The sequence below is a fragment of the Rhincodon typus genome, chromosome 6, assembly GCF_021869965.1.
Source record: "Rhincodon typus isolate 14 chromosome 6, sRhiTyp1.1, whole genome shotgun sequence".
In the NCBI taxonomy this organism is placed as follows: domain Eukaryota; kingdom Metazoa; phylum Chordata; class Chondrichthyes; order Orectolobiformes; family Rhincodontidae; genus Rhincodon; species Rhincodon typus.
In genome coordinates this window covers 86,166,890-86,187,499 of record NC_063337.1, presented here as the reverse complement: position 1 = coordinate 86,187,499, position 20,610 = coordinate 86,166,890, and the positions used below count along the sequence as shown (strand labels likewise).

The 20,610-nt window shown below is 39.2% G+C and overlaps 1 protein-coding gene across 1 annotated transcript in view; it reads right to left on the bottom strand.

The window, feature by feature from the left end:
• The window catches only part of LOC109934869 (kelch-like protein 1), a 353,701-nt gene that overhangs the window by 227,312 nt on the left and 105,779 nt on the right, over positions 1-20,610 (bottom strand). Inside the window, exon 2 of the mRNA XM_048598407.1 lies at positions 6,925-7,107. Within this exon, the coding sequence (XP_048454364.1) occupies positions 6,925-7,107 (183 nt within the window). The remainder of the gene's footprint in view (positions 1-6,924; positions 7,108-20,610) is intronic.

Below are 20,610 nucleotides of genomic sequence, written 5' to 3'. Positions count from 1 at the left end.
CGGACCCAAAACGTTAACTCTGTTTTCTCCTTCACAGATGCTTCCAGGCCTGCTGAGCTTTTCCAGCAACTTTGTTTTTGTTTTTGCTCTCAATAAGATCTCCCCTCAGCCTTATAAACTCCATTGAGTACAGACCCAGAGTGGTCAACTGCTCCTCATGTGACAAGCTCTTCATTCCCGTGAAGACCTTCATTCTTATAAAACTCTCCTGGAGCCTCTCCAATGCCAGCATATCCTTCCTTATATAGGGGGCCCAAAACTGCTCATGATATTCCAAATATTGTATAACCAAGAACCTTATACAGCTTCAGCTGTACATCTCTGCTCTTCTACTCTAGCCCTCTTGAAATGAATGCTAACATTGCATTTGCCTTCCCATCTGCCCACTGAAGCTGCATGTTAACCTTAAGAGAATCCTGAACTCAGATTCCCAAGTTGCTTTGTGCTTCAGATTTCTGAAGCCGTTTCCCATTGAGAAAATATTCTATGCCTCTATTCTTCCCACCAAAGTACATAACCTCACACTTTCCCTCATTGTAAGCTTCCATGAGAAACTTAGGATGGCATGGTGGCTCAGTGGTTAACAATGCTTCCTGAGATAGATAAGGACCCAGATTCAATTCCAGCCTCAAATGACTGTCTGTGTGGAGTTTGCACATTTTCCCTCCGTCTGTGCAGGATTTTTTAGGTGCTCTGGTTTCCTCCCACAATCCAAACATGTGCAGGTCAGGTGGGGTGGTAATGTTAAATTGTCCAGGGATGTGTATGGGAATACAGGGTAATAGGGATGAGCGGGAGAGGGGAGTGGGTCTGGATAGGATCGTTTTTGGAGCGTTCTATGATTATATTCCATTTGCCATTTCTTTGCTCACTCTCCCCGCCAACTCAAGTCCTTCTGCTGCTTTCCTGCTTCCTCAACACTACCTGTTCCTTCATCTATCTTTGTGTCATCTGCAAACTTATCATCAATGTCCTCAGTTCTTTTGGCCAGATGTTAAGGTATAGCATGAATAGTCATAGTTCCAATACTGACCCCTGCAGAACTCCACTAATCACTGGCTACCATTCTGATTAAGACACTTTTTCCCCCACTTTCTGCCTTCTGCCAATTAGCCAATCCTCTATCCATGCCAATACCTTGCCCCTAACACCATGGGCTTATATCTTATTGAACAGCATTCTGTGCAGCATCTTGTCAAAGGCCTGCTGTAAATCCAAATGTATCATGTCCACTGGCTCTCCTTAATCTAACTTGCTTGGTACCTCCTCAAAGAATTCCAACATCTTGTTGGGTATGACCCCTCTTGACCCACACACAAAGTTTTGCTGACTCAGCTCTTTTTTACAATGCACTTCCAAGTACTCCGCAACCTCATCCTTAATAATGGACTGTAATGACCAACGTTAGGCTTACTGATGTATAATTTCTGATTCTCTGCCTCTCTTCCTTCTTAGGCAGGGGTGTTACATTAGCCACTTTCCAGTCCTCTGAGATCTTCCCTGACTTCAGTGATTCCTGAAAGGTCACCACCAATGCCTCTACAATCTCCTCAGCTATCTCCTTCAAAACTCTGGGGTTTAATCCAACTTGTCAGAGTGATTTATCCACCTTCAGTCCTTTCAGTTTCCCCAGCACCTTCTCTTTAGTGATGGCCATAATGCTCACCTCTACCTCCTGACCCTCCTGAAGTTCTGGTATGCAATGGTGTCTTCCACCACAAAGACTGATGCAAAGTTAAGCATTATACTGACTGCTGCAATTCCCTCTGTTTTGAAGAAAGAAGACTAAATATTCTCCTAAATATATGGCCACTCAAGATTCCAACCTGGAAGAGCTTAATACCAATTTCTCAAGTGTCAAGTATTTTCTAAGAGAGATGCAGTATATGGATATTGACCTATACATCCTTTACAGTCATAGGTACTGAAAAACCTTTAGAGCACCTTTCAGCACATACTATTTCATTAGAACACCATTTGTAGTATCAGCCAGCCAGGTTGCATTCTAACAATGTATGGATCATATCACTGAGAATGAACTGGGTAGCTTCTGTATCAGAGATTCTAGGAAGAACTGAACACAAACATAACCCCAATGTCTCTTGAAAGATCACCACCAATGCCTCTACAATCTCCTCAGCAATCTCTGGTGTGCAGTCCATCTGATCTGGGTGATTTATTCACTTTCAAACTTTTCTGCTTCTACAGCACCTTCACGTTAGTGGGGGCCACTACACTCATCTCTGCCCTCTGACTCTCCTGAAGTTCTGGTCTGCTGTTGGTGTCTTTCACTGTGAAAACTGATACAAATTACCTATTCAGTTCCTCACAATGTTTTTGTTCCCGATTACTACTTCTCCAGTCTCATTTTTCAGTGGCCCAACATCCACTGTTTCCTTTCTCTTATCTTTTATATATGTAAATAAATCAGTTATCCTCTGCTAGTTTTAAAGGCTTCCCAATCCTCTTGCTTCCTACACCACGTTGCATGTTTTCTTCTTTTGCTTTTATGCTGTTCCTGACTTCCCTTGTCAGTCATGTTTGCCCTGTCCTCCCTTAGTGTGTTCCTTCTTCCTTGGGATGAATTTCTGCTTTGCCTCCTGAATTACCCTTGAAAGTCCTGCCATTGCTGTTCCATTGTCTTCCCTGATAGGCTCCCCTTCCATTCAACCCTGGCCAACTGCTCTGTCATGTCTTTGTAGTTACCTTTATTTAGTTATAATACCATTACATCTGAACCCAGCTTCTTCCTCTCAAACTGCAGGATGAATTCTATTATATTGTGATCACTGCCCCATGGAGGTTCTTTCACCTCAAGCTCCCTAATCAAGTCTACCTCATTATACATCAGCAAATCCAAAAATGCCTATTCTCTAGTGGGTCTACCACAAGTTGCTTCAATAAAACATCTTCAAAACATGCCACAAATTCCTTTTCTTGAACTCTGCTACAAATCTGAAATTCCCAGTCCATGTGCATAGTGAAGTCCTCAATGATTCTTGTGAAAGTGCCTTTCTTGCAGGCTCTTTCTATCAATACTTTATTTCTGCTCCACATCATGACTACTGCTAAGGGGCCTGTACATAATTCCCATCAGCATCTTTTTCCTTTGCGGTTCCTCAACTCTACGCACACAGATTCTACATCGTTCGATTCTACCTCACTTCTTGCTATTTATTTAATATTTTTACAAACAAAGCAACCCCAACCCTTCTGCTCATCTGCCTGTCTTTTTGATAGATGCATATCCTTGGATATTTTAGTTCCCAGCTCTGATTCCCTTACAGCAAAGTCTCTGTGATGCCCACAACATCGAACCCACAAATTTCAGTCTGTGCTACAAGTTCATTTATCTTATTTAGTATACAGCATTTATTTATGTACAACACCATTAGTCCTAAATTGATTTCGTATAATTTGATTTGATTTAATTTGATTTGATTTATTATTGTTACATGTACCTAGGTACAGTGAAAAGTTTTTTTTGCGGGCAGTACAGACAGACCATACCATACAAAGTGCATCAGGGTAATAGAACAGAGTGAAGAAAATGGTGTTACAGCTGCAGAGAAAGTGTGCAGAGAATGAGATCAACGGTAAATTTAAAATTTGACAGGTCCATCCAAAAGTCTAATAGCAGCAGGGAAGAAGCTGTTCTTGAATCTATTTGTACACGTATTCAAAATTTTATATCTTCAGCCCAATGGAGTATAACCGGGGTGGGAGGAGTCTTTGGTTATGTTGGTTGTTTTCCCAAGGCACGAGGATGTATAGATGCAGTCAATGGATAGAAGGCGTGATGGGCTGGGCTATGTTCACAACTCTCTGTAGTTTCTTCAATCTTGGGAAGAGCAGTTGCCAAACCAAGCTGTCATGCATCCGGATAGAATGTTTCCTATGGTGCATCTATAAAAATTGGAAAGAGTCCTTGTGGACATGCCAAATTTCCTTAGCCTCCTGAGGAAGTAGAGACATTGTCAACACAGTGTGGAGCTGGAGGAATACAGCGGGTCAGGCAGTATCAGAGGAGCAGGAAAGTCGACGTTTCAGGTGTACACCCTTCATCAAGTAGAGACATTCTTGAACATTGCATCTTTTCCCCTTGTCATAGCTGTCCCCTTATCTGTTGTGCCTGAAGTTAGATTCCTGACTCTTTCCAGACTCTCTTTCCTACTACTTGTTCTGGAAACATTAATAATCTCTTCTGAGTCCTCCCCGTCAAAGCAAGACCAGTGCTATGATCTGGTAGGACTATGGCAAATTTATCTTACCTCTTATATGTCAAGGAGTCAGCATTATTATACTATCCCTCACTGTGTTGATGAAGCAACAACCACTCCTTCACACTTAATTTTAAAATTGAGATGTAAAACAAATTATTGATGATAAAACCATTACTAATAACTGGAAAGCCAAGTGGAAGAAAAATGCTTCTGTGCTCAATTATAAAAAAAAAATTTCAATCACAATTTTTGAACTAATTAATAATGACTCCAGATCTTAATCTTAATCATTAAATATGGACATTCGCCATTCCATTGCCCTTTGGCCACTTGCGACTATTTGCTATTTGTTCCATTTTCTCAGCTTCCACTGTTAACTTTGGGTAATTGGATACATGAAAATTGTTATATTCTATAATGTATATAACATATACACATTGTCACAAAAACAAATATAAAGTTGGTAAAATAGTGTTTCTTTCTGTATGTGAAACACATTTTACGCAATTAGGCATTAACTATTAATTGCAATAAGTTAAACTTCTTTACCCCAAAAGATGTGTTCATTATAAAGATATTAATTAAACAGTAAATACTGCAATTAAAATGTGTTTCAAATTGAGCACAGAAATATTTCACCTCTGCATGATATCTAATCATTATTTCCACACATGTAATTTGTTGCAGATCTCACAATCATGCATTTGCTGTAGGTATTTTTAAAACAAAATTGCATGAGATTCCATTAGTGCAGGTGTGTAAGTAGTAAAATTATTAATGACTTCAGTGTACATAAAAGCTTAGTGTGTGTAGAGGCCACTTTACATTCCAGTATTTATAAATGTAGAAACATGGTCTATTTCGACTTCCTTTTGTGAAATACTGCACAGGGAATCTCACACAGATAGTAAGCATGCTTCCTCAACTATTACAACCTGCCATGTTTAGCCCTTTTATAATAGCTGATTATCCATGAATAATGTTTCTAAATTGTTTCAATAAAAAAATGAAATATAGCAACAATTGTCTTGAAGTACGTAAAATATATTTCTCCACCTGACAGCGAGACTGCAAAATGAGTGGAAAGTTGTAAATCCTTTATCTTTAGTTGGCTGCAGACCAATTCCAGTATTTTTGCTTTGCTTCCAGTAGAGTATGTTGCCTACACTTCCTTTACTGGAGCAAACAAAACTTGCTATGTTAATGAAGCAAAAACCGTTCCTTCACACAATAAGCATATTAAAATTGAGATGTAAAACAAATTATTGGTGATAAAATAATTAGTAATAATTGAAAAGTCAAGTGGAAGAAAAATGCTTCTGTGCTCAATTAAAAGAAGTAATTTCAATCACAGTTTTTGAACTAATTAATAATGATTCCAGATCTTCGTCTCAATCATTAAATGTGGACATTGGCCTCTCCATTGTTCTTTGTTCATTTGGGGCCATTTGTATATGTTCCATTTTCTCAGCTTCCACCTTCAACTGAGTGAGTTCAATACATGAAAATTGTGATACTTTATGATGTATATAACATATACATATTGTCACAAAAACAAAAATAAAGTTGGTAAAATATTGCTTCTTGCTGTGTGGCAAACATTACTTTTAGACAATTAGGAATGAACTATTAATCACAATAAATGAAACGTTTTTTTTTTCCGCAAGACTGTTCAATACAATTTCAAGCATGCATTCAGCTTAGCATCCCAATGTTTGAATCTGGAAAGAAGTTAGAATTTGACCTTCCTCAGAGAACTTGTTCATTCACAGAAGTTAAGACCATAAGATGTAGGAGCTGGAATAGGCCAGTTGATCTTTTGAGCCAGTTCCACTATTTCCCAAAAATGTGGCTGATGTTCTACTTCAACTTCATTTTCTCACCCAATCCCCATTCCGACTGATCCACTCAGTACCCAGAATTCTGTTGATCTCTGCTCAATAAGCATTGTATATGCTTGATGATTAAGCATCCACAGGTCTCTTGGGTAGAAAACTCCAAGGATTCACACCTTCTTGAATAAAGAAATCTTTCCAAATTTTAGTTCTGAATGAGTCAGCCCTTGTTCTGAGATTATGAACACATGTTCTAGATTTCCCCCACCCCACCAGGAGAACACATATTTCAGCACCCACAGAATCAACAATGTTCTGTTTCTATTAAACAATCTCTCTTACATTGGAACTCCCTCCATAACACCTTCATTTTTGGGGGGAAGAGGGTGGGTGTGTTAGTACAGCAAACGGAATGCAATGGTTCAAGAAGGCAGCTCACCACCATCTTTTGAAGAGCAAGTAGGGATGACCAATAATTGCTGGCCCAGTTAGTGCTGCCCACAACCCATGAATGGATTATAAAACATGAAACTCAATGGAAAATAGGCCCACTATACATTATCTCTCATTATTGGATAATCCAATCCAGTGATTTATCATTGCCCTCCCTCCCAGGGTAATTTCTTTAGTTAAGGAGACCAAACAGCACTGCACCATATCAATTCCCTCGTTAATTACAGACTAATTATCTTTCCTCGGCTGAAGGCGATATACTTTTGAGCTGGAGTTTAATGAAGATGGGTATTCCACTCAGTATTTTCAAAGAATGCCAAGGCGTTCCTGAGTAGAAGCTTCTTTTATAACAAAGAGATCAGTTTTAAATCACTCGGAGTGCTTTAAACAGGACAAATGTATAGATGCCCTACCTATGAGCAGGTATCTTTCGGTTTCCAGCAATCAAGATGACATCACATAGCTGCTGCTGCTTCAGATAGATCTCCATCTTACAAAAGGTTTGCTCTGCATGGTTTACAGCCTGGAAGAGCTCCTCAGAGCTGCCTGCTTCCAAATCACTGTGTGGCATCAGGGGATGGCTAGTCACTGTCAGCCTGTGGACCACAAAGGGAGAAATGTGTTGTTGATGAAGTGCCAGAGATTTTATAGCTTTAATCACGCTTTCTGCTGATAGCAGGCTTAAGGAAGCCAATATTAAAAAAAAAATCAATACATGCCAACGGCCTTCAACACAGAATATATGGAAATGAGTACAATCTATTCCTTGGAATCTTATCAAGCCTACCTGCTTTAACTCACAGAATGTCTTTATCATTAAGCCTCTTTTTATCTCCATGGCAGTATTTCTTCGAGAGAAAATTGCTTCATGTTTCAACAGCAACAGAGCATAGTAAGCAATATAAAAGATTGTCTCTCTCTAAATGGCTATTGGTAACCTCATTACTTCCTCTAGAAATCGTTCTTTCAGCAATCAGGTCACAGTGTAAAATTATCTAAACTTCAGTTATTGAGCAAATTAAAATTACAGTGATTTAAAGTCAATCACAGACCATATAAACTAGATTAGTTAAATCAAAAATAGACAATACTGCAGAACTGATTCTTATATCCTCTGATGTAAGAAGTAATGCTGGAATGATATTTATAACATGGGGTGGCGGGTGGCTCAGTGGATTAGCACTGCCGCCTCACAATGCCAGGGACTTGGGTTCAAATCCAGCCATGGGTGACTGCCTGTGTGGAATTTGCATGTTTTCCTTGTGTTTGTGTAGGTTTCCTTCAGGTACATCAGTTTCCTTCCAGTGTTCAAAAATATGCAGGTTAGGTGGAGTGGCCATGGGAAGTGTAGGCTTGACAGGGATAGGGTAGCAGGATGGGTCAGGGTGAGATGCTCTTTGGAGGGTTGGTATGGCTCAAATGGTCTGCTTCTGCACTGTAGGGATTCTATAAGAGGAAATGAACAAGTGTCTAATTGTCATTGCCACAAATGTCTAACAAACATAAGCCTTAAAGTCAGTGTGAATCTGGACAAACAATAACTGTTCAATCTGAATTTTCCATTTGTCTTAAAAGTTATGCTCCAGAGCACTTTACACATGACTTAACTGGTTTGAGGGGCTGCATGGCCTGCTACTGCGCTAATGGATTTGGTCTGTAAATAAATGAGATTCTTCTCCAAGCAAATTTTAAAATTATGGTTCAGATGTCTGCCGATCGATCTATTTCTCATCCAGATTAAAAAACAAATAGCTTGACAGACGACACAGTGGTGTTTGCGATATAAACTCTTTAAACAAAGGCTAGCCATAGTTGCCTCAGACTAAATCTGCTTCAGGTCTTTGGATACTCCATGCTGATGTTTTGGCCTTTAGTCCCCAGTTCCTACTTACCACAGTCCAGATATTACGCTCTGTCTAATTTAGTCAACATATATTGCAGTAAAACTTTGTAACCTCCATGAAAGAACTAGCTGTGAATTCAAAAGCACTTTACAAAAATGATTATGTGTCAGTTAATGTAACAGAGGCATCTGCCTCACATTATGAGGGATTACTTGCTGTGATAGACTAGGCTCTTGAAACATAATTTATTAAGTTGCGATATTTTTGAGGTGGTACTTATTTTTCTCATGACAACATTATCAATTCTTAGCACCAAAAAAAACGTGATATCAAAATGTTAACACAAAGAAAATGATTAATGGTGACTGTCAATGTTTGTTTTGTAGATGCACTAATAATTGTGGTAAATCATTTATCAGCTTTTGCTTAAGTTACTAAATATCATTACATGGGAAATTAAGATATTTTGTTAAATTCTATCATTTACCTACACACATTGTTGGTGGATATATGATGTACTATACCTTGCCTGGATGTCAATGTTTATTTGTGTTACTTTGGCTGTAGCTAAGGCCAAAATATGTTAAATTTTCATGAAGAATACTTATAAGTATTAGGTGGAAATTTGACAAGTAAATGACTAAGTGTGCTTTTAAATTGCACACTCTGGGAGTGAAGCTAGTGTTTGTTCTCCTTGAATCTACCTGGAATAGTCACATTTCCCATGCTTCAGTTTAGATCTGAGCATTCAGGCAAAAATCAACATGAAATGATTGGCAAACACTAGTTTGTTTGTGCAATAGTGTCCCATGCATGAGGACAAAACAAAGACATGCTTGAGAGCTTGCCTTTGTCAGTGGGGTGCAGTTTGCAACAGAATAAGAGTTGTTAACTAAAATTTTGGGCCCCACCAAGGATAGAAACTGAGATAGATAGAGCCTGAAACTTCCAATGCTAACAGGCATGCCGACCATTTTTTGCAAAGGCAGATTGAAGGTCTGCAGGGCTACTCATCCCCAAAAGAACAGTAACCTATAGGCTCACTAGGAGCTTGATGTGCTCATTACAAGGAAGATGCCTAGAATTTTCCATTCAGCCTCCAGTTTCCCAATATGACAGGGGTTAGTTTATGTGCTTGGATGCAGGAACGCAGAGGCAGGCTGGGGGCCAGAACTAACTAGCCTACCAGCCCTCTCTGTGTATCTAACTCGGGGTGTAATGTCATGACTCATTGGGCAGCACACTGGAAATCAAGCCCCATTATTCCCAGAATCATTGCAAAAGTTAAAGATTTTAGATATGTGCAAAATTTCCCAACTTTTCTGATTTTTAGACTCTGATTGATAGAAAGGTTTTAGTGTTTAACAAAAAATGCTATTTATTACAAGTAGTTAGATTCTAGCTACAGGTAAACAAATACAAACCATTTGCATATAACACTATTAAAATGTCTAATTTCTTTATAAACTCCGCTTTATATAAACACAGATACGTCGTGTGCAAACACACACACACACGGATGGAAGAAAACTGGAAATGTATTTCAGTTCATAAAATCTGGAGAGTTGTTTCTTGCTGACCAGAAGGCTCTTTCTTAGCTTTCCTTTTCCAAATGCTTCTTCCACTGGTTTACAAGTGGGACAGGGTGGCTGATTCACTTATAAAAGATCTATGACTGACCAATTAAAAGGTCACAGCTGAAGGAAAGATGAATTGATTTTCTTTGAGTTTAAAGTGGATTTTGACTGCAAAGAACAGAGAGACATCTCTTGAACTGGTGGAGATCTGATCATTTCTTTGCATCTTGTTCTGAGACCCAACCTGTTCAGTATCCTGAGAACTAATCACATGGTTGTTGGCAAGAAGAAAGCCTCTGTCATTGATAACTAGTTGCTAGCTCATAGACCAATCAATGTTTTTTTGCTAACTAAAGCTCTAACTGTCAACAGTTCACCTGTAAACACTACTATAACCTACAGCTATACAGTGTTTAGTATCCATGATGTGGAAGTGCTGGTGTTGGACTGGGGTGGACAAAGTCAGAAGTCACATCACACCAGGTTATAGTCCAACTGGTTTGTTTGAAATCACAAGCTTTCAAAGTGCTGCTCCTTCATCAGGTGAAGAGTCCTAACCCTTAAAAGGGCAACAACTCAAAGGGAGCTGAGAGTAATTCCCTCACAGACAAATACTAAGGGAACTTTAGCTTTTTTCACAAGAAACCAGGTGACCACAATGTCTTGAAAGTCTCAGGTTACTGAGTCAGAAAACAATTCAATCAAGCATGAAGGAGGTCTCTGAGCTTTGATACAGATCACGAGCATTGAAATATCAGGCAGGATAGATAGTACCAGCCCTCTATTATGTGACAATACTGTGCCCTTAAGATATGTATTTTATTCTGGTATTTTTTTATGAAGAAAGGTTGAAACAGAATTGCTGAGTGGTCTGCTCCAAAGGCAATAAACAGCTTGTGAGGCTTTGGGTTTTTGTTTTAAAGTTGGAGCAATGGAAACAGCCTGAATGGGTGGAGTCTAGCTCCCACAGACCCAGGGTCCTTTTTTTTCAGTTTTAGCCTCCATTAGTGGTTGCTAGAGTCTTGAAGCTGGATGTGGAAGCTCTTATTCCTCTCTCTGTTACAGCTAAAAGCTGGGGATCTCTTCCTGCTGCTGGAATTGCATGTGAGACGATCTATTTTGCTGGATTTACTTTTGGCAAGGGTGTGTTTAAGGGCTGTTACTATATTTGGAACAGTTAATTAGTAGTACCTAACATATATATTATTTTGTTAAGCATTTCGATAGAGTTACAATTAAGTCAACTCTTTTATTTTTATTTTGTTTGTATTTTAATTATGGTGTATGAATAAAGTGTGTTTTGTTTCAGGCCTGGCAGTTTGATCAATTGAATTGTATCCAGCACACAATGCTTTACAACTACCTTTAAAATAAGTAGAAATTAGGGTATAGACTACCTTCTGAATATATTTTGAGGTGGCTTGGTCTGGTTCAAAGTGAATTCAGGCTCTTGTCAGGATCAAAATCTCTAATTCCATGATGGGATTTAATTTGTTGGACATTGTTCAACATAGCACATCAGGCAGCAGCATATCTTATGGCACTTTAGTGTTTTTGAACTCAATCCCATATAGTGGCGAAAAGTCCACCAATGGAATCCACCTTGGTCCCTGTTGCTTGTTCTACCCTGCTTCTGACCAACCTCAGCTTCAACTCTGCAGTCTGATAAGCCTTGGCTTCCTTTTCCATTGTGCAACTTGGTGCAAGGGCTTCTCCAGGCTATGATACTTCTTAATTCCGGGATCATGAGGCTAGTTCTGTTAAATTTTGGAACCATTTCTCAGTGCTGCAAAAGCTCAGCTGTATCTCACATGTCAAGGATGTGTAGGAGCACTCCAAATGCACAAAGTCTCTTTTCCTTAAGCTCTGGCATTGCAAAGATATATATCAACAGCCTACTATATACTAGTTTCTTGTGTTTTCTCAGTTTTCCAGTAGGTAAGTGGGGCAGTAAAGCAATGCCTATAAACTTTTTTATTCAGTTACTGCTTAGGAGCATCTCATGTGCTCCTGACATGACGCTAACAGTCAATTACAGGATGAAATCAGATTCTTTGATTCATACTAGGCCAAATGGAGAACAGACTGATGTTTGCTACAACTATTTGATGTCCTGTTGTGATATTTGGCACAGAGCAATAATCTTCGTCCATGAAAAGAAACAGAGAATAGCTACTATGTCTGTCTGAGAGTGTAAGATGCAATGAAGTTCCATTGAAGCTTGTCTAAGGGTAATAATTAGAAAGTCAACAGCTGTGGCCCATCTTCAGACAACTCACTGTTTGCATCTGATTGTGACAATTTATGTGCAGAATGAGTGGCCACGACAATACAAAATTCTTCCTCAGAAAGATCTTCAGTCCGTAGCCCATAATAGGAATCAATGTCAATGTTATGCTTCTGTCTATCGTTTCAAGATGAAAGAGATAAGCTCAATGAGTATTCAGCAGCAGTAAGTTGCTCCCTTTTTTGATTCTAAACATCTCAATTGAATTCCAAGAAGCCAAGGGACATTAACATCAAATATTCCACCAAAAATACAAATAATTTCTTCCTGCACCCATAGATGGGAAAGATAGTTTTTCATAACAATGTTTTTTTTTATTAAGTACTGAATGGGCATAATCAAACATAATTGCAGCTCTAAATCAATCCTTGTGACTTGCAAAAAGAAAAAAACAGCTGGTTTACATGCAGTACTAAAATTCGGGATTTAAAGGTACACTTGATGTCCTTTGCTATTTCCATAAAAAAAACAAAATAATTCTGACCAGAATTGGTTAACTTAGATGCTTTAATTTTATTTATAAGTATTTGCAAACATTCATGAGTGCTATAATACTGCACCACTGACACATTCTGCCAAGCCCAGTGAAAGAATGGAGATTAGTGGTACAGGAGTTTAATTCTTTCAGTGTATGTGGGAATCACCAGGAAGACCAATGTCGTCTGTGCTTTGGACACTTTAACCAGTTTATGTATTCAAAACACTTTACCCAAGTGTTCTTTTTGATGAGGTGGACAAAGAGACACGGAACTCAGTTTGCGGTTCAACTCAATTTTACGAACACTTATTAAAACACTATCTGAGCATTTCCCAAATTCCCACATTATTTGGGATACTGTCTGCACCATCCTGCCCCAGTTCTTATTCCTTGTGATGGGATCAATGGTTGGAGGGCTATCAGCCTGTCAATGGCTGATGGATAAGTCTGAAAGTGTTAATACCGAGGATCGCCTTAGGAGCCACCCACTTTGACGATATATGTACTTCTGGGCAGAATAACCTTGCTCTTGAAGGAATAAACATCACATCTGGTCCTTCACAAAGCCTCTAAAACTGCTTATTATATTGATGTAACCTGTAATTAAATGCTAACAGGCATCACATTATACTCTGTTAACATCAAGAGGCTCTCAGTTAAAAAGGAAATTGTTTTCTTCTGCCACGCTAGACCAAACATGTTCTGTGGTTTCCTATACTTAAGCAGGATGGTGACAGCAACCTACAGCGAAGAACAGTGAGCTGGCACACTCATGCAACAATGCCAAATACCCAATTGAAGGAAGTCAATGCAACATTACAGCCTATTGTCAGAGATAGACTGAAGTTTTCCACTTCCTGGGGGCATGGCCTTCTGCTGACTGACCAGGAGAGCCAATATACCAAGCAGGTTTCCAGAATCTCCCCACAGGTTTTGGTGGAGCTGCAACTTCAGGTTGCTCTGTGGCTTCTCTTCCACCATGTTAGCACAGCTTCTGAAGCCTTGTTATTAATTTAATAGTTTTGGAATATTTCCCATCCAAATGTTGAGTGGCCACCTTAATTGGATGGTAAGCCATAATTATCTAGAATAGGGAAATTCACTGGCAATAACTGTTTCCTACATGTTATGGCATTGTGACACCCATCTAGCTTCACCTTTGTTGTCCCAGCGTAAAATGTAATATAACGCCCCTGACGTTTGATAGCAATGAAGGGAGATCTGCAATTTTCTTGATGTTACTGCCGACTGGTCAGCTTCACTTTGTTGAAGGTTTCAGAGAGTCCATTTTTCTGACATGTCCATTAATTTTCTGCCAAAATTACAAAGGCATGTATCGAGATTTCTATATCTGTCAGGATGAGCACCCCAAACAACACCCAGAATTTCCACAGATGTCATTGGTGAAAATACAAAATCAGAAATATCAAAAAGGTGTACGCTTTCTTATCTTGAATTTCGGTGCTCTCAGAAAACGACTGAAATACCAGTGGAGAAGGAAAAAATAAAAATGTGATTTTTATAAAGTGCACCTCATGGCCACAGAACATCCCAAAGTGCTCTACAGCTAATCATGTACTTTTAAATTGTAGCTGCTGTTGTATCTTAGGAATCACAACAGCAAATTTGCATCGATCAAACTCTCACTGCAACAGTATTATCCTCACTGGATAATCTATTATTTTTAATATTGAAAGAGGGATAAAGAACATTGGTCATGGCACAAGGGATAAAAAAGAAGTACATCTTAGAAGTCATGCCATGGGACTTCTTACATCCATTTGAGATAGCAGATATGACTTCAACTTAATGTTTCATCTGAAAGCTGGCATGTTTGCCAGTATGGCATTCCCGTAGTGCTATACTTCAGTGTAAGCCTTCATTTTTGTGCTCAGGTCCTGAAATAGGACGTGAAAACACAGCCCTCTAACTCTGAGGTGACACTGCTACCAATTGAGCCTCAGTTGACATTGTACATATTTAGATGTGCAAAAAGCCAAAAATAATTAGTTATTACTTTTTCCCAGGAGGATGCGTTTATTTCCCTCCGCTCTTGCAAAGCAATGACTCCTTGTTGGAATATAGTCCCAAAGGATTATTTTTCTTATGCCAGCCTTGCAAATGAATGTGTACTAGTCTTGCAAATGAATGTGTACTATTCAACTGCGAAGAAGAAATATTGTGGACAAAACTGATGGTTTTTCTTCATCTAACCTGATAAATAACACCTAAAATAGCACATTCTTTAATATCATATCAGATAAATTACTTATGGGATAAAGTAACTAAACTAAATGAAGTTTTGAGGAATATCAGTCAAACAATGGATACATAGGGCAAAGTTTTTAAAGCAGGTTGGGATCCTAATGTCTAGATCATTTTTGGATTTTGACTGCACAACACTATTTTGAAATGCAAATGTCATAATTAGGTTTGAGGTGAGCTTGGCAGCAGCTTTCTGTAGACCACAATTGACTAAAGCAGATGGCAACCATGATGGGCCCTGCCACTATCTTGCTGACGGGAGTAGAGAGTTTTTTTTTAATTCATTCACAGGACATGGTCATTGCTGATTAGGCTAACATTCATTGCCCATCCCTAATTACCCAGAGGGCAGTTGAAATCAGCTACATTGTTCTGGGCCAGAGCCATAGGTAAGCATGACAGTTTCCTTCTACAGAGCATTTGTGAACTAAGTGGGCTTTCCCCTTAACAATTGGCAATGGTTTCATGGGTCATCATTTGACTTTTAATTCCAGATTATTTTTTATTGAATCCAAATTCCACCATTTGCCATAGTGGGATTTGAACTGGGTCCTCAGAATATTATGTGGATCTCTGGGTTAATAGGGTAGCATTAACATCACTCGATCATTGCCTCCCCATCAGAGGGCGAATAAAATAGCCATTTATGAAAGTGTCCCTATGGCCAAATGGACATATAGTGGACAATCTGATGCAAAATCCCTCTTGTCTTTAATACTTTTCATCACATGAAAATAACTGCCCACTTCTCCCCACAGTGAACTCAACAGCTGTGCCATAATGTATACCATAGACACTTCAGGTTCGCCATATTCAGGGCTGGACCAAAGGTAATAGGTGACCCAGGTGAACATTAAGCCTTACATAGACTCATCTCCTATTCCTTTCATCCCAGCCTTCTCCACAATTAACATCTGGACATTAATATTGCGCATTAGAATGATTGGAATTTATAATTGTATGCTGCAAGAAATCAAAACATTCCTATTTCAGGTTGCAATAATACTGGGAAAGGGGGCAATCGTATTCCCCACCAGTATATCAATAACCACCTATAATTTTAAATACCATTCAGTCTATTTTCAAAAGACTGTGCTCAGCATCCTTTTAAACTGAGGGAAGGATTCCTTGGGCGTTGGCAAGATGATCTCAGACTAGGTTACTGTTCCTGAACACAGAGTGCCCTAAGCATCCAGATCAACAGCTAGCCCAGAACAGTCTCCACTTCCACTCCAGCCCAGTAAAGACTCTTGTCCCCACCTGTCCTTTCATCTTACCTGTAGCCTCATCCTTTATTCCTTATTCAACCTCCTGTCTTCTGCATTATGAAGGATGTCAAACAGATCAGGATTCTCTTTGAACATCTGATCAAAGTGATTGTTGGCTGAAGTAGCAGCCAAAAATGCTTTTGCACGTTAACACAGGAACTGGCTAGAATAACTAGTCACCACCCTCCAGTGGCATGTTCATTCTCTTATGGCCTTACGTCCATCTCTCACTCTCGCAGATTCATTCATTCAGACTCCACCTCTCACTCATGCAATGATAGATTCAATCTCTGGAAGAGCGGTAAGATTAAGAAATAGGGAACTTGTGATTGGAGGAACTGAAGCAGTCAACAAGGGAGAAAGAATTTGTGAACAGAGGAGGAGAAACCTCCGTCCCACGCTCTTCCAACCAGTGCTCAGCAGTTAGTTCCCAATCTCACCAACTATCATTTTAAACTGACAGTGAATGGGCTTTTGTTGAAGTAAAAGCTGGTAGTTGCTGACAGCAAAGAAGACCTGAAGGCTCAGGTTTTGATGTAGGATACCAAGAGGCTGTCCAGAGATCACAAGCAACAGTCCTTACTTGCATTCCAATCTTTTTAAAGCATATCTTTCAGGTCTGAAGTTGGGAAAGAAAGATGACAGTGGTAGATTTCCAAAACTCAAAATATTGGAAATCCCTGGCTTCATCAAGGGGTAATTTTGAGGGAGGAACAAACAGGATAGATAAAGGGGAAGCAATGAATGTAATATATTTGGATTTTCAAGAGGGGTTTGATAAGGTACCACACATTAGACTACTTAATAAGATAAGAGCCCATGATGTTAGAGGTTTTCCCAGGTCAGTTGCCGGAATTGTGGTGGTACTGAGTGGAAGATCCCTGAAATTTCAGGACCTTTATCTTTAACCAATTATCAATGATCATAGCGAATAATGAATAAAAAGCAAAAGAACTGCGGATGCTGTAAAATAGGAACAAAAACAGAAGTTGCTGGAAAAGCTCAGCAGGTCTGGCAGCACCTGTGGAGAAAAAAATCAGACTTAACATTTCGGGTCCAGTGACCTTTCCTCAGAATGCACATAATGATCCAAACTCAACAGGATAGAAGATTGGCTAACTAATAAATGACAGAGAGTTGGAAAATTAGGAGCTTTTCAGGAAGGCAATCAGTAACGATTAGAATGGTATAGGGCTCAATGATGGTGCCACAATTATTTACAATATAAATGACTTGGATGAGGAAAGAGAATGTACTGTAGCCAAGTTTGAAGACGATGCAAAAGTGAGTGGGAAGGCAAATGGTGAGGAGAACACAAAGAGCCTTCAGAGCGATATAGACAGGCTAAGCAAGTGGGTAAAAACATGGCAGGTAGAATATCATGTGTGAAAATGTGAGCTTATGTGCTTTGGCAGGAAGAACAGAGGAGCTGAATATTATTTAAATGGAGAAAGACTGCAAAAAAGCCACAGAACAGAAGGATTTGAGAATCGTCATCCATGAATAATAAAAACCTAATATCCAAGTTGTGAGTAATAAGGAAATTAATCAGAATGTTGGCTTTTATTTCAAAGTTAATCCATTATTAAACTAGGGAGGTTTTGCTAAAACTATACCAGGCACTAGTCAGACCACAGCTGGAATACTGTGAACAGTTTTGGGGTAATATATTGGTTGTCCAGTGATGGATCACTCAGCTGGTACCAGGTATTGAGGGCCTGTCTTTTGAGGAGAGCTTAAGTGCATTAGACATGTACTCACAGGAATCTAGGAGATTGGGAGGTGACCTTACTGAAACATGCTAGATTCCTTGGGGATTTGGCAGAGTAGTTGCAAAAAGGTTGTTTCCCCTTCTGGGAGAGTCTAGGACCAGAAGGCATAATTTCAGAATCAAGGGTCAACATTTATGACAGATATGGGGACGAATTTCTTCTCTTAGAAGGTAGTGAATCTGTGGAATTCTTTACCACAGAAGGCTGTCGAATTTGGATCATTATGTGCATTCTGAGGAAAGGTCACTGGACCCGAAACGTTAAGTCTGAATTTTTTCTCCACAGGTGCTGCCAGACCTGCTGAGCTTTTCCAGCAACTTCTGTTTTTGTTCCTATTTTACAGCATCCGCAGTTCTTTTGCTTTTTATTCATTATTCACTATGATCATTGATAATTGGTTAAAGATAAAGATGCTGAAATTTCAGGGATCTTCCACTCAGTACCACCACAATTCCAGCAACTTACCTGGGAAAACTTCAGGAAAGCCAAGGAGACTCAATTTAACTCAGGTTATGCCAAATCTTTTCCACATTCCTGTGTGTTTATCACTATCCCATCAGAATTATTACAACAGGATAGAAGGTCCTCCAAAAATTTCAGAGTCAAATCATACTTGTTTAAATACTATAACTTTTATAGCGTTCTTCCTCCTATTGCCAATGAGAATTGCAGTAATTCTCCCTAGAATGTAATCATCTTGTTTGTCTCTTATGCCGAATTGAAGATTTCAGTGTTGTTTAATCCACAAGCAAATTCCTGGAAGCAATGGCCTGCATCTTACTCAGCAAAATGTTAAGTAATTCAGCACTTGGGACTTTCTGAAATAAGAGATAATACTTGCAGGGGGAGAATAGGTTTTGGAATTGATTGGATTCTTGAGGACCTCAATTATCCAGTGTTCCAAGTCTTAAAGTTGTGACCTAGTCACACTTACCGACAATTTTTATTTCTGGGTGATGGGCAACAAAAAACATGCTAAAAATATCCACTAAATCCTACAGCTGGCCAAATTGCATAGCTTTACTAATGCGAGTTGCAATTCTAAACATAAGAGTAGATTTTGCCATGGGTGATGTGGGGAATATATAAGCACTGCTGTTGGACACAATGGTAGCATGGGCAATTTTGAAGGAAAGGAAAAAGAGCAGGAGATTCGGAGTATCTCCTTACTCTAGGTTAAAAAAAATTCCTGGGATTCCTGAACAAAAAAAAACAAAAGGAGTAGATTTTGAACTTGCTGCCCAAGTAGTAGAGTGCCACCATTCTATCTCAACCATTGTAAATTTGCCCAAATTCATCTCTGTTCATTTTAGAAAATAAAACCTGATTGAAAACCAGGCTGCTTCTGTTACTGCCAACTGATACTTAACACTGTATGTATGCTGAGTGATAAGTTAAATATCTATCCTAAAAACTGATTCATTTTGTTCCTGAAGCTAGTGAAATTAACTTAAACACAACTTTTACAGGTTGCAGTGAAAGTCTTGCCTCCACTTCTGTGTGATTCATGATTTAATAAATAAATGAGACAGTATTTTTATATACTATTAGCCTGAAAAGGAATAGTTACAATATAAACAGGCTGTTTGACCCAACATATGAATGTCAGCGCACAACGCTCTCATAAGCCTCTTCCTACTCAAATTCATCAAACTCCATTAAACATATCTTTTTTTTTTCCCTCTTGCATTCATCAAGCTTTCCTTTAAATGTATCAATGGATTCACTCCAACTCCTTGTGGGAACAATAGATTCTAACCACTACCTGGGTAGTTTCCCTGAATTCCCTGTTGGATTTTTTAAGTATCTATCTTATATTTATGGTGCCTTTTTCCAGTCTCTACTGCAAATGTAAATGCCTTCTCTATGACCACCCCATTAAAGTCTCTGCTGAGCTTAAAGACCTCTCTAATTGCTACCTGTAAAGCAGTTTATGGAAAATGAAAAGGTGACAGTAAAGGAAATGATTGAAACAACAAGTTCTTTGAGCCTGATAACTTGAAGATAAGGAAGACAATACAAAAGCTTTCTCAAAAAGGAGGAGAAATTACTGCAGATGCTGGAATCTGTACTGAAAACAAAAATGCTGGATATCACAGTGGGTCAGGGAGCATCCGTGGAGAGAGAGCAAACTAATATTTCGCATCTTAATATTGAGTTCAGCACCTTCAGATCGCAAACTCCCTCCCATTCCTTCCTTTTGTTTTAGCTTTACGGGTTGTATTCTCTGTCACCATGTCCTCTCTCCTTTTCCCCCGCCCCAGCAGAACTACCTGTTCTTTCCTGCCTGGCAGTTAGACGCACCATTGTTCTGCCATTGTCATATTCCGATCACTTAATCTGCACATGTTTTCTCCCCAAGCACTACCCACCCCCCTCAACTATAGAATAAATGCTGTCCCCTCCGTACTTCACATCAGTTGTGATGAAGAGTCATCTGGACTTTAGTTTGCTCTCTCTCCACGGATGCTGCCTGACCCACTGTGATCTCCAGCAAATTTTTGTTTTCAGCTTTCTCAAAAAGTTGAGAAAATCAAAATGAATATTTACAGTGCGACTGTATATAGAGCCTAGAATAATCCCCCACAAAAGTCTTACTGTCATACAA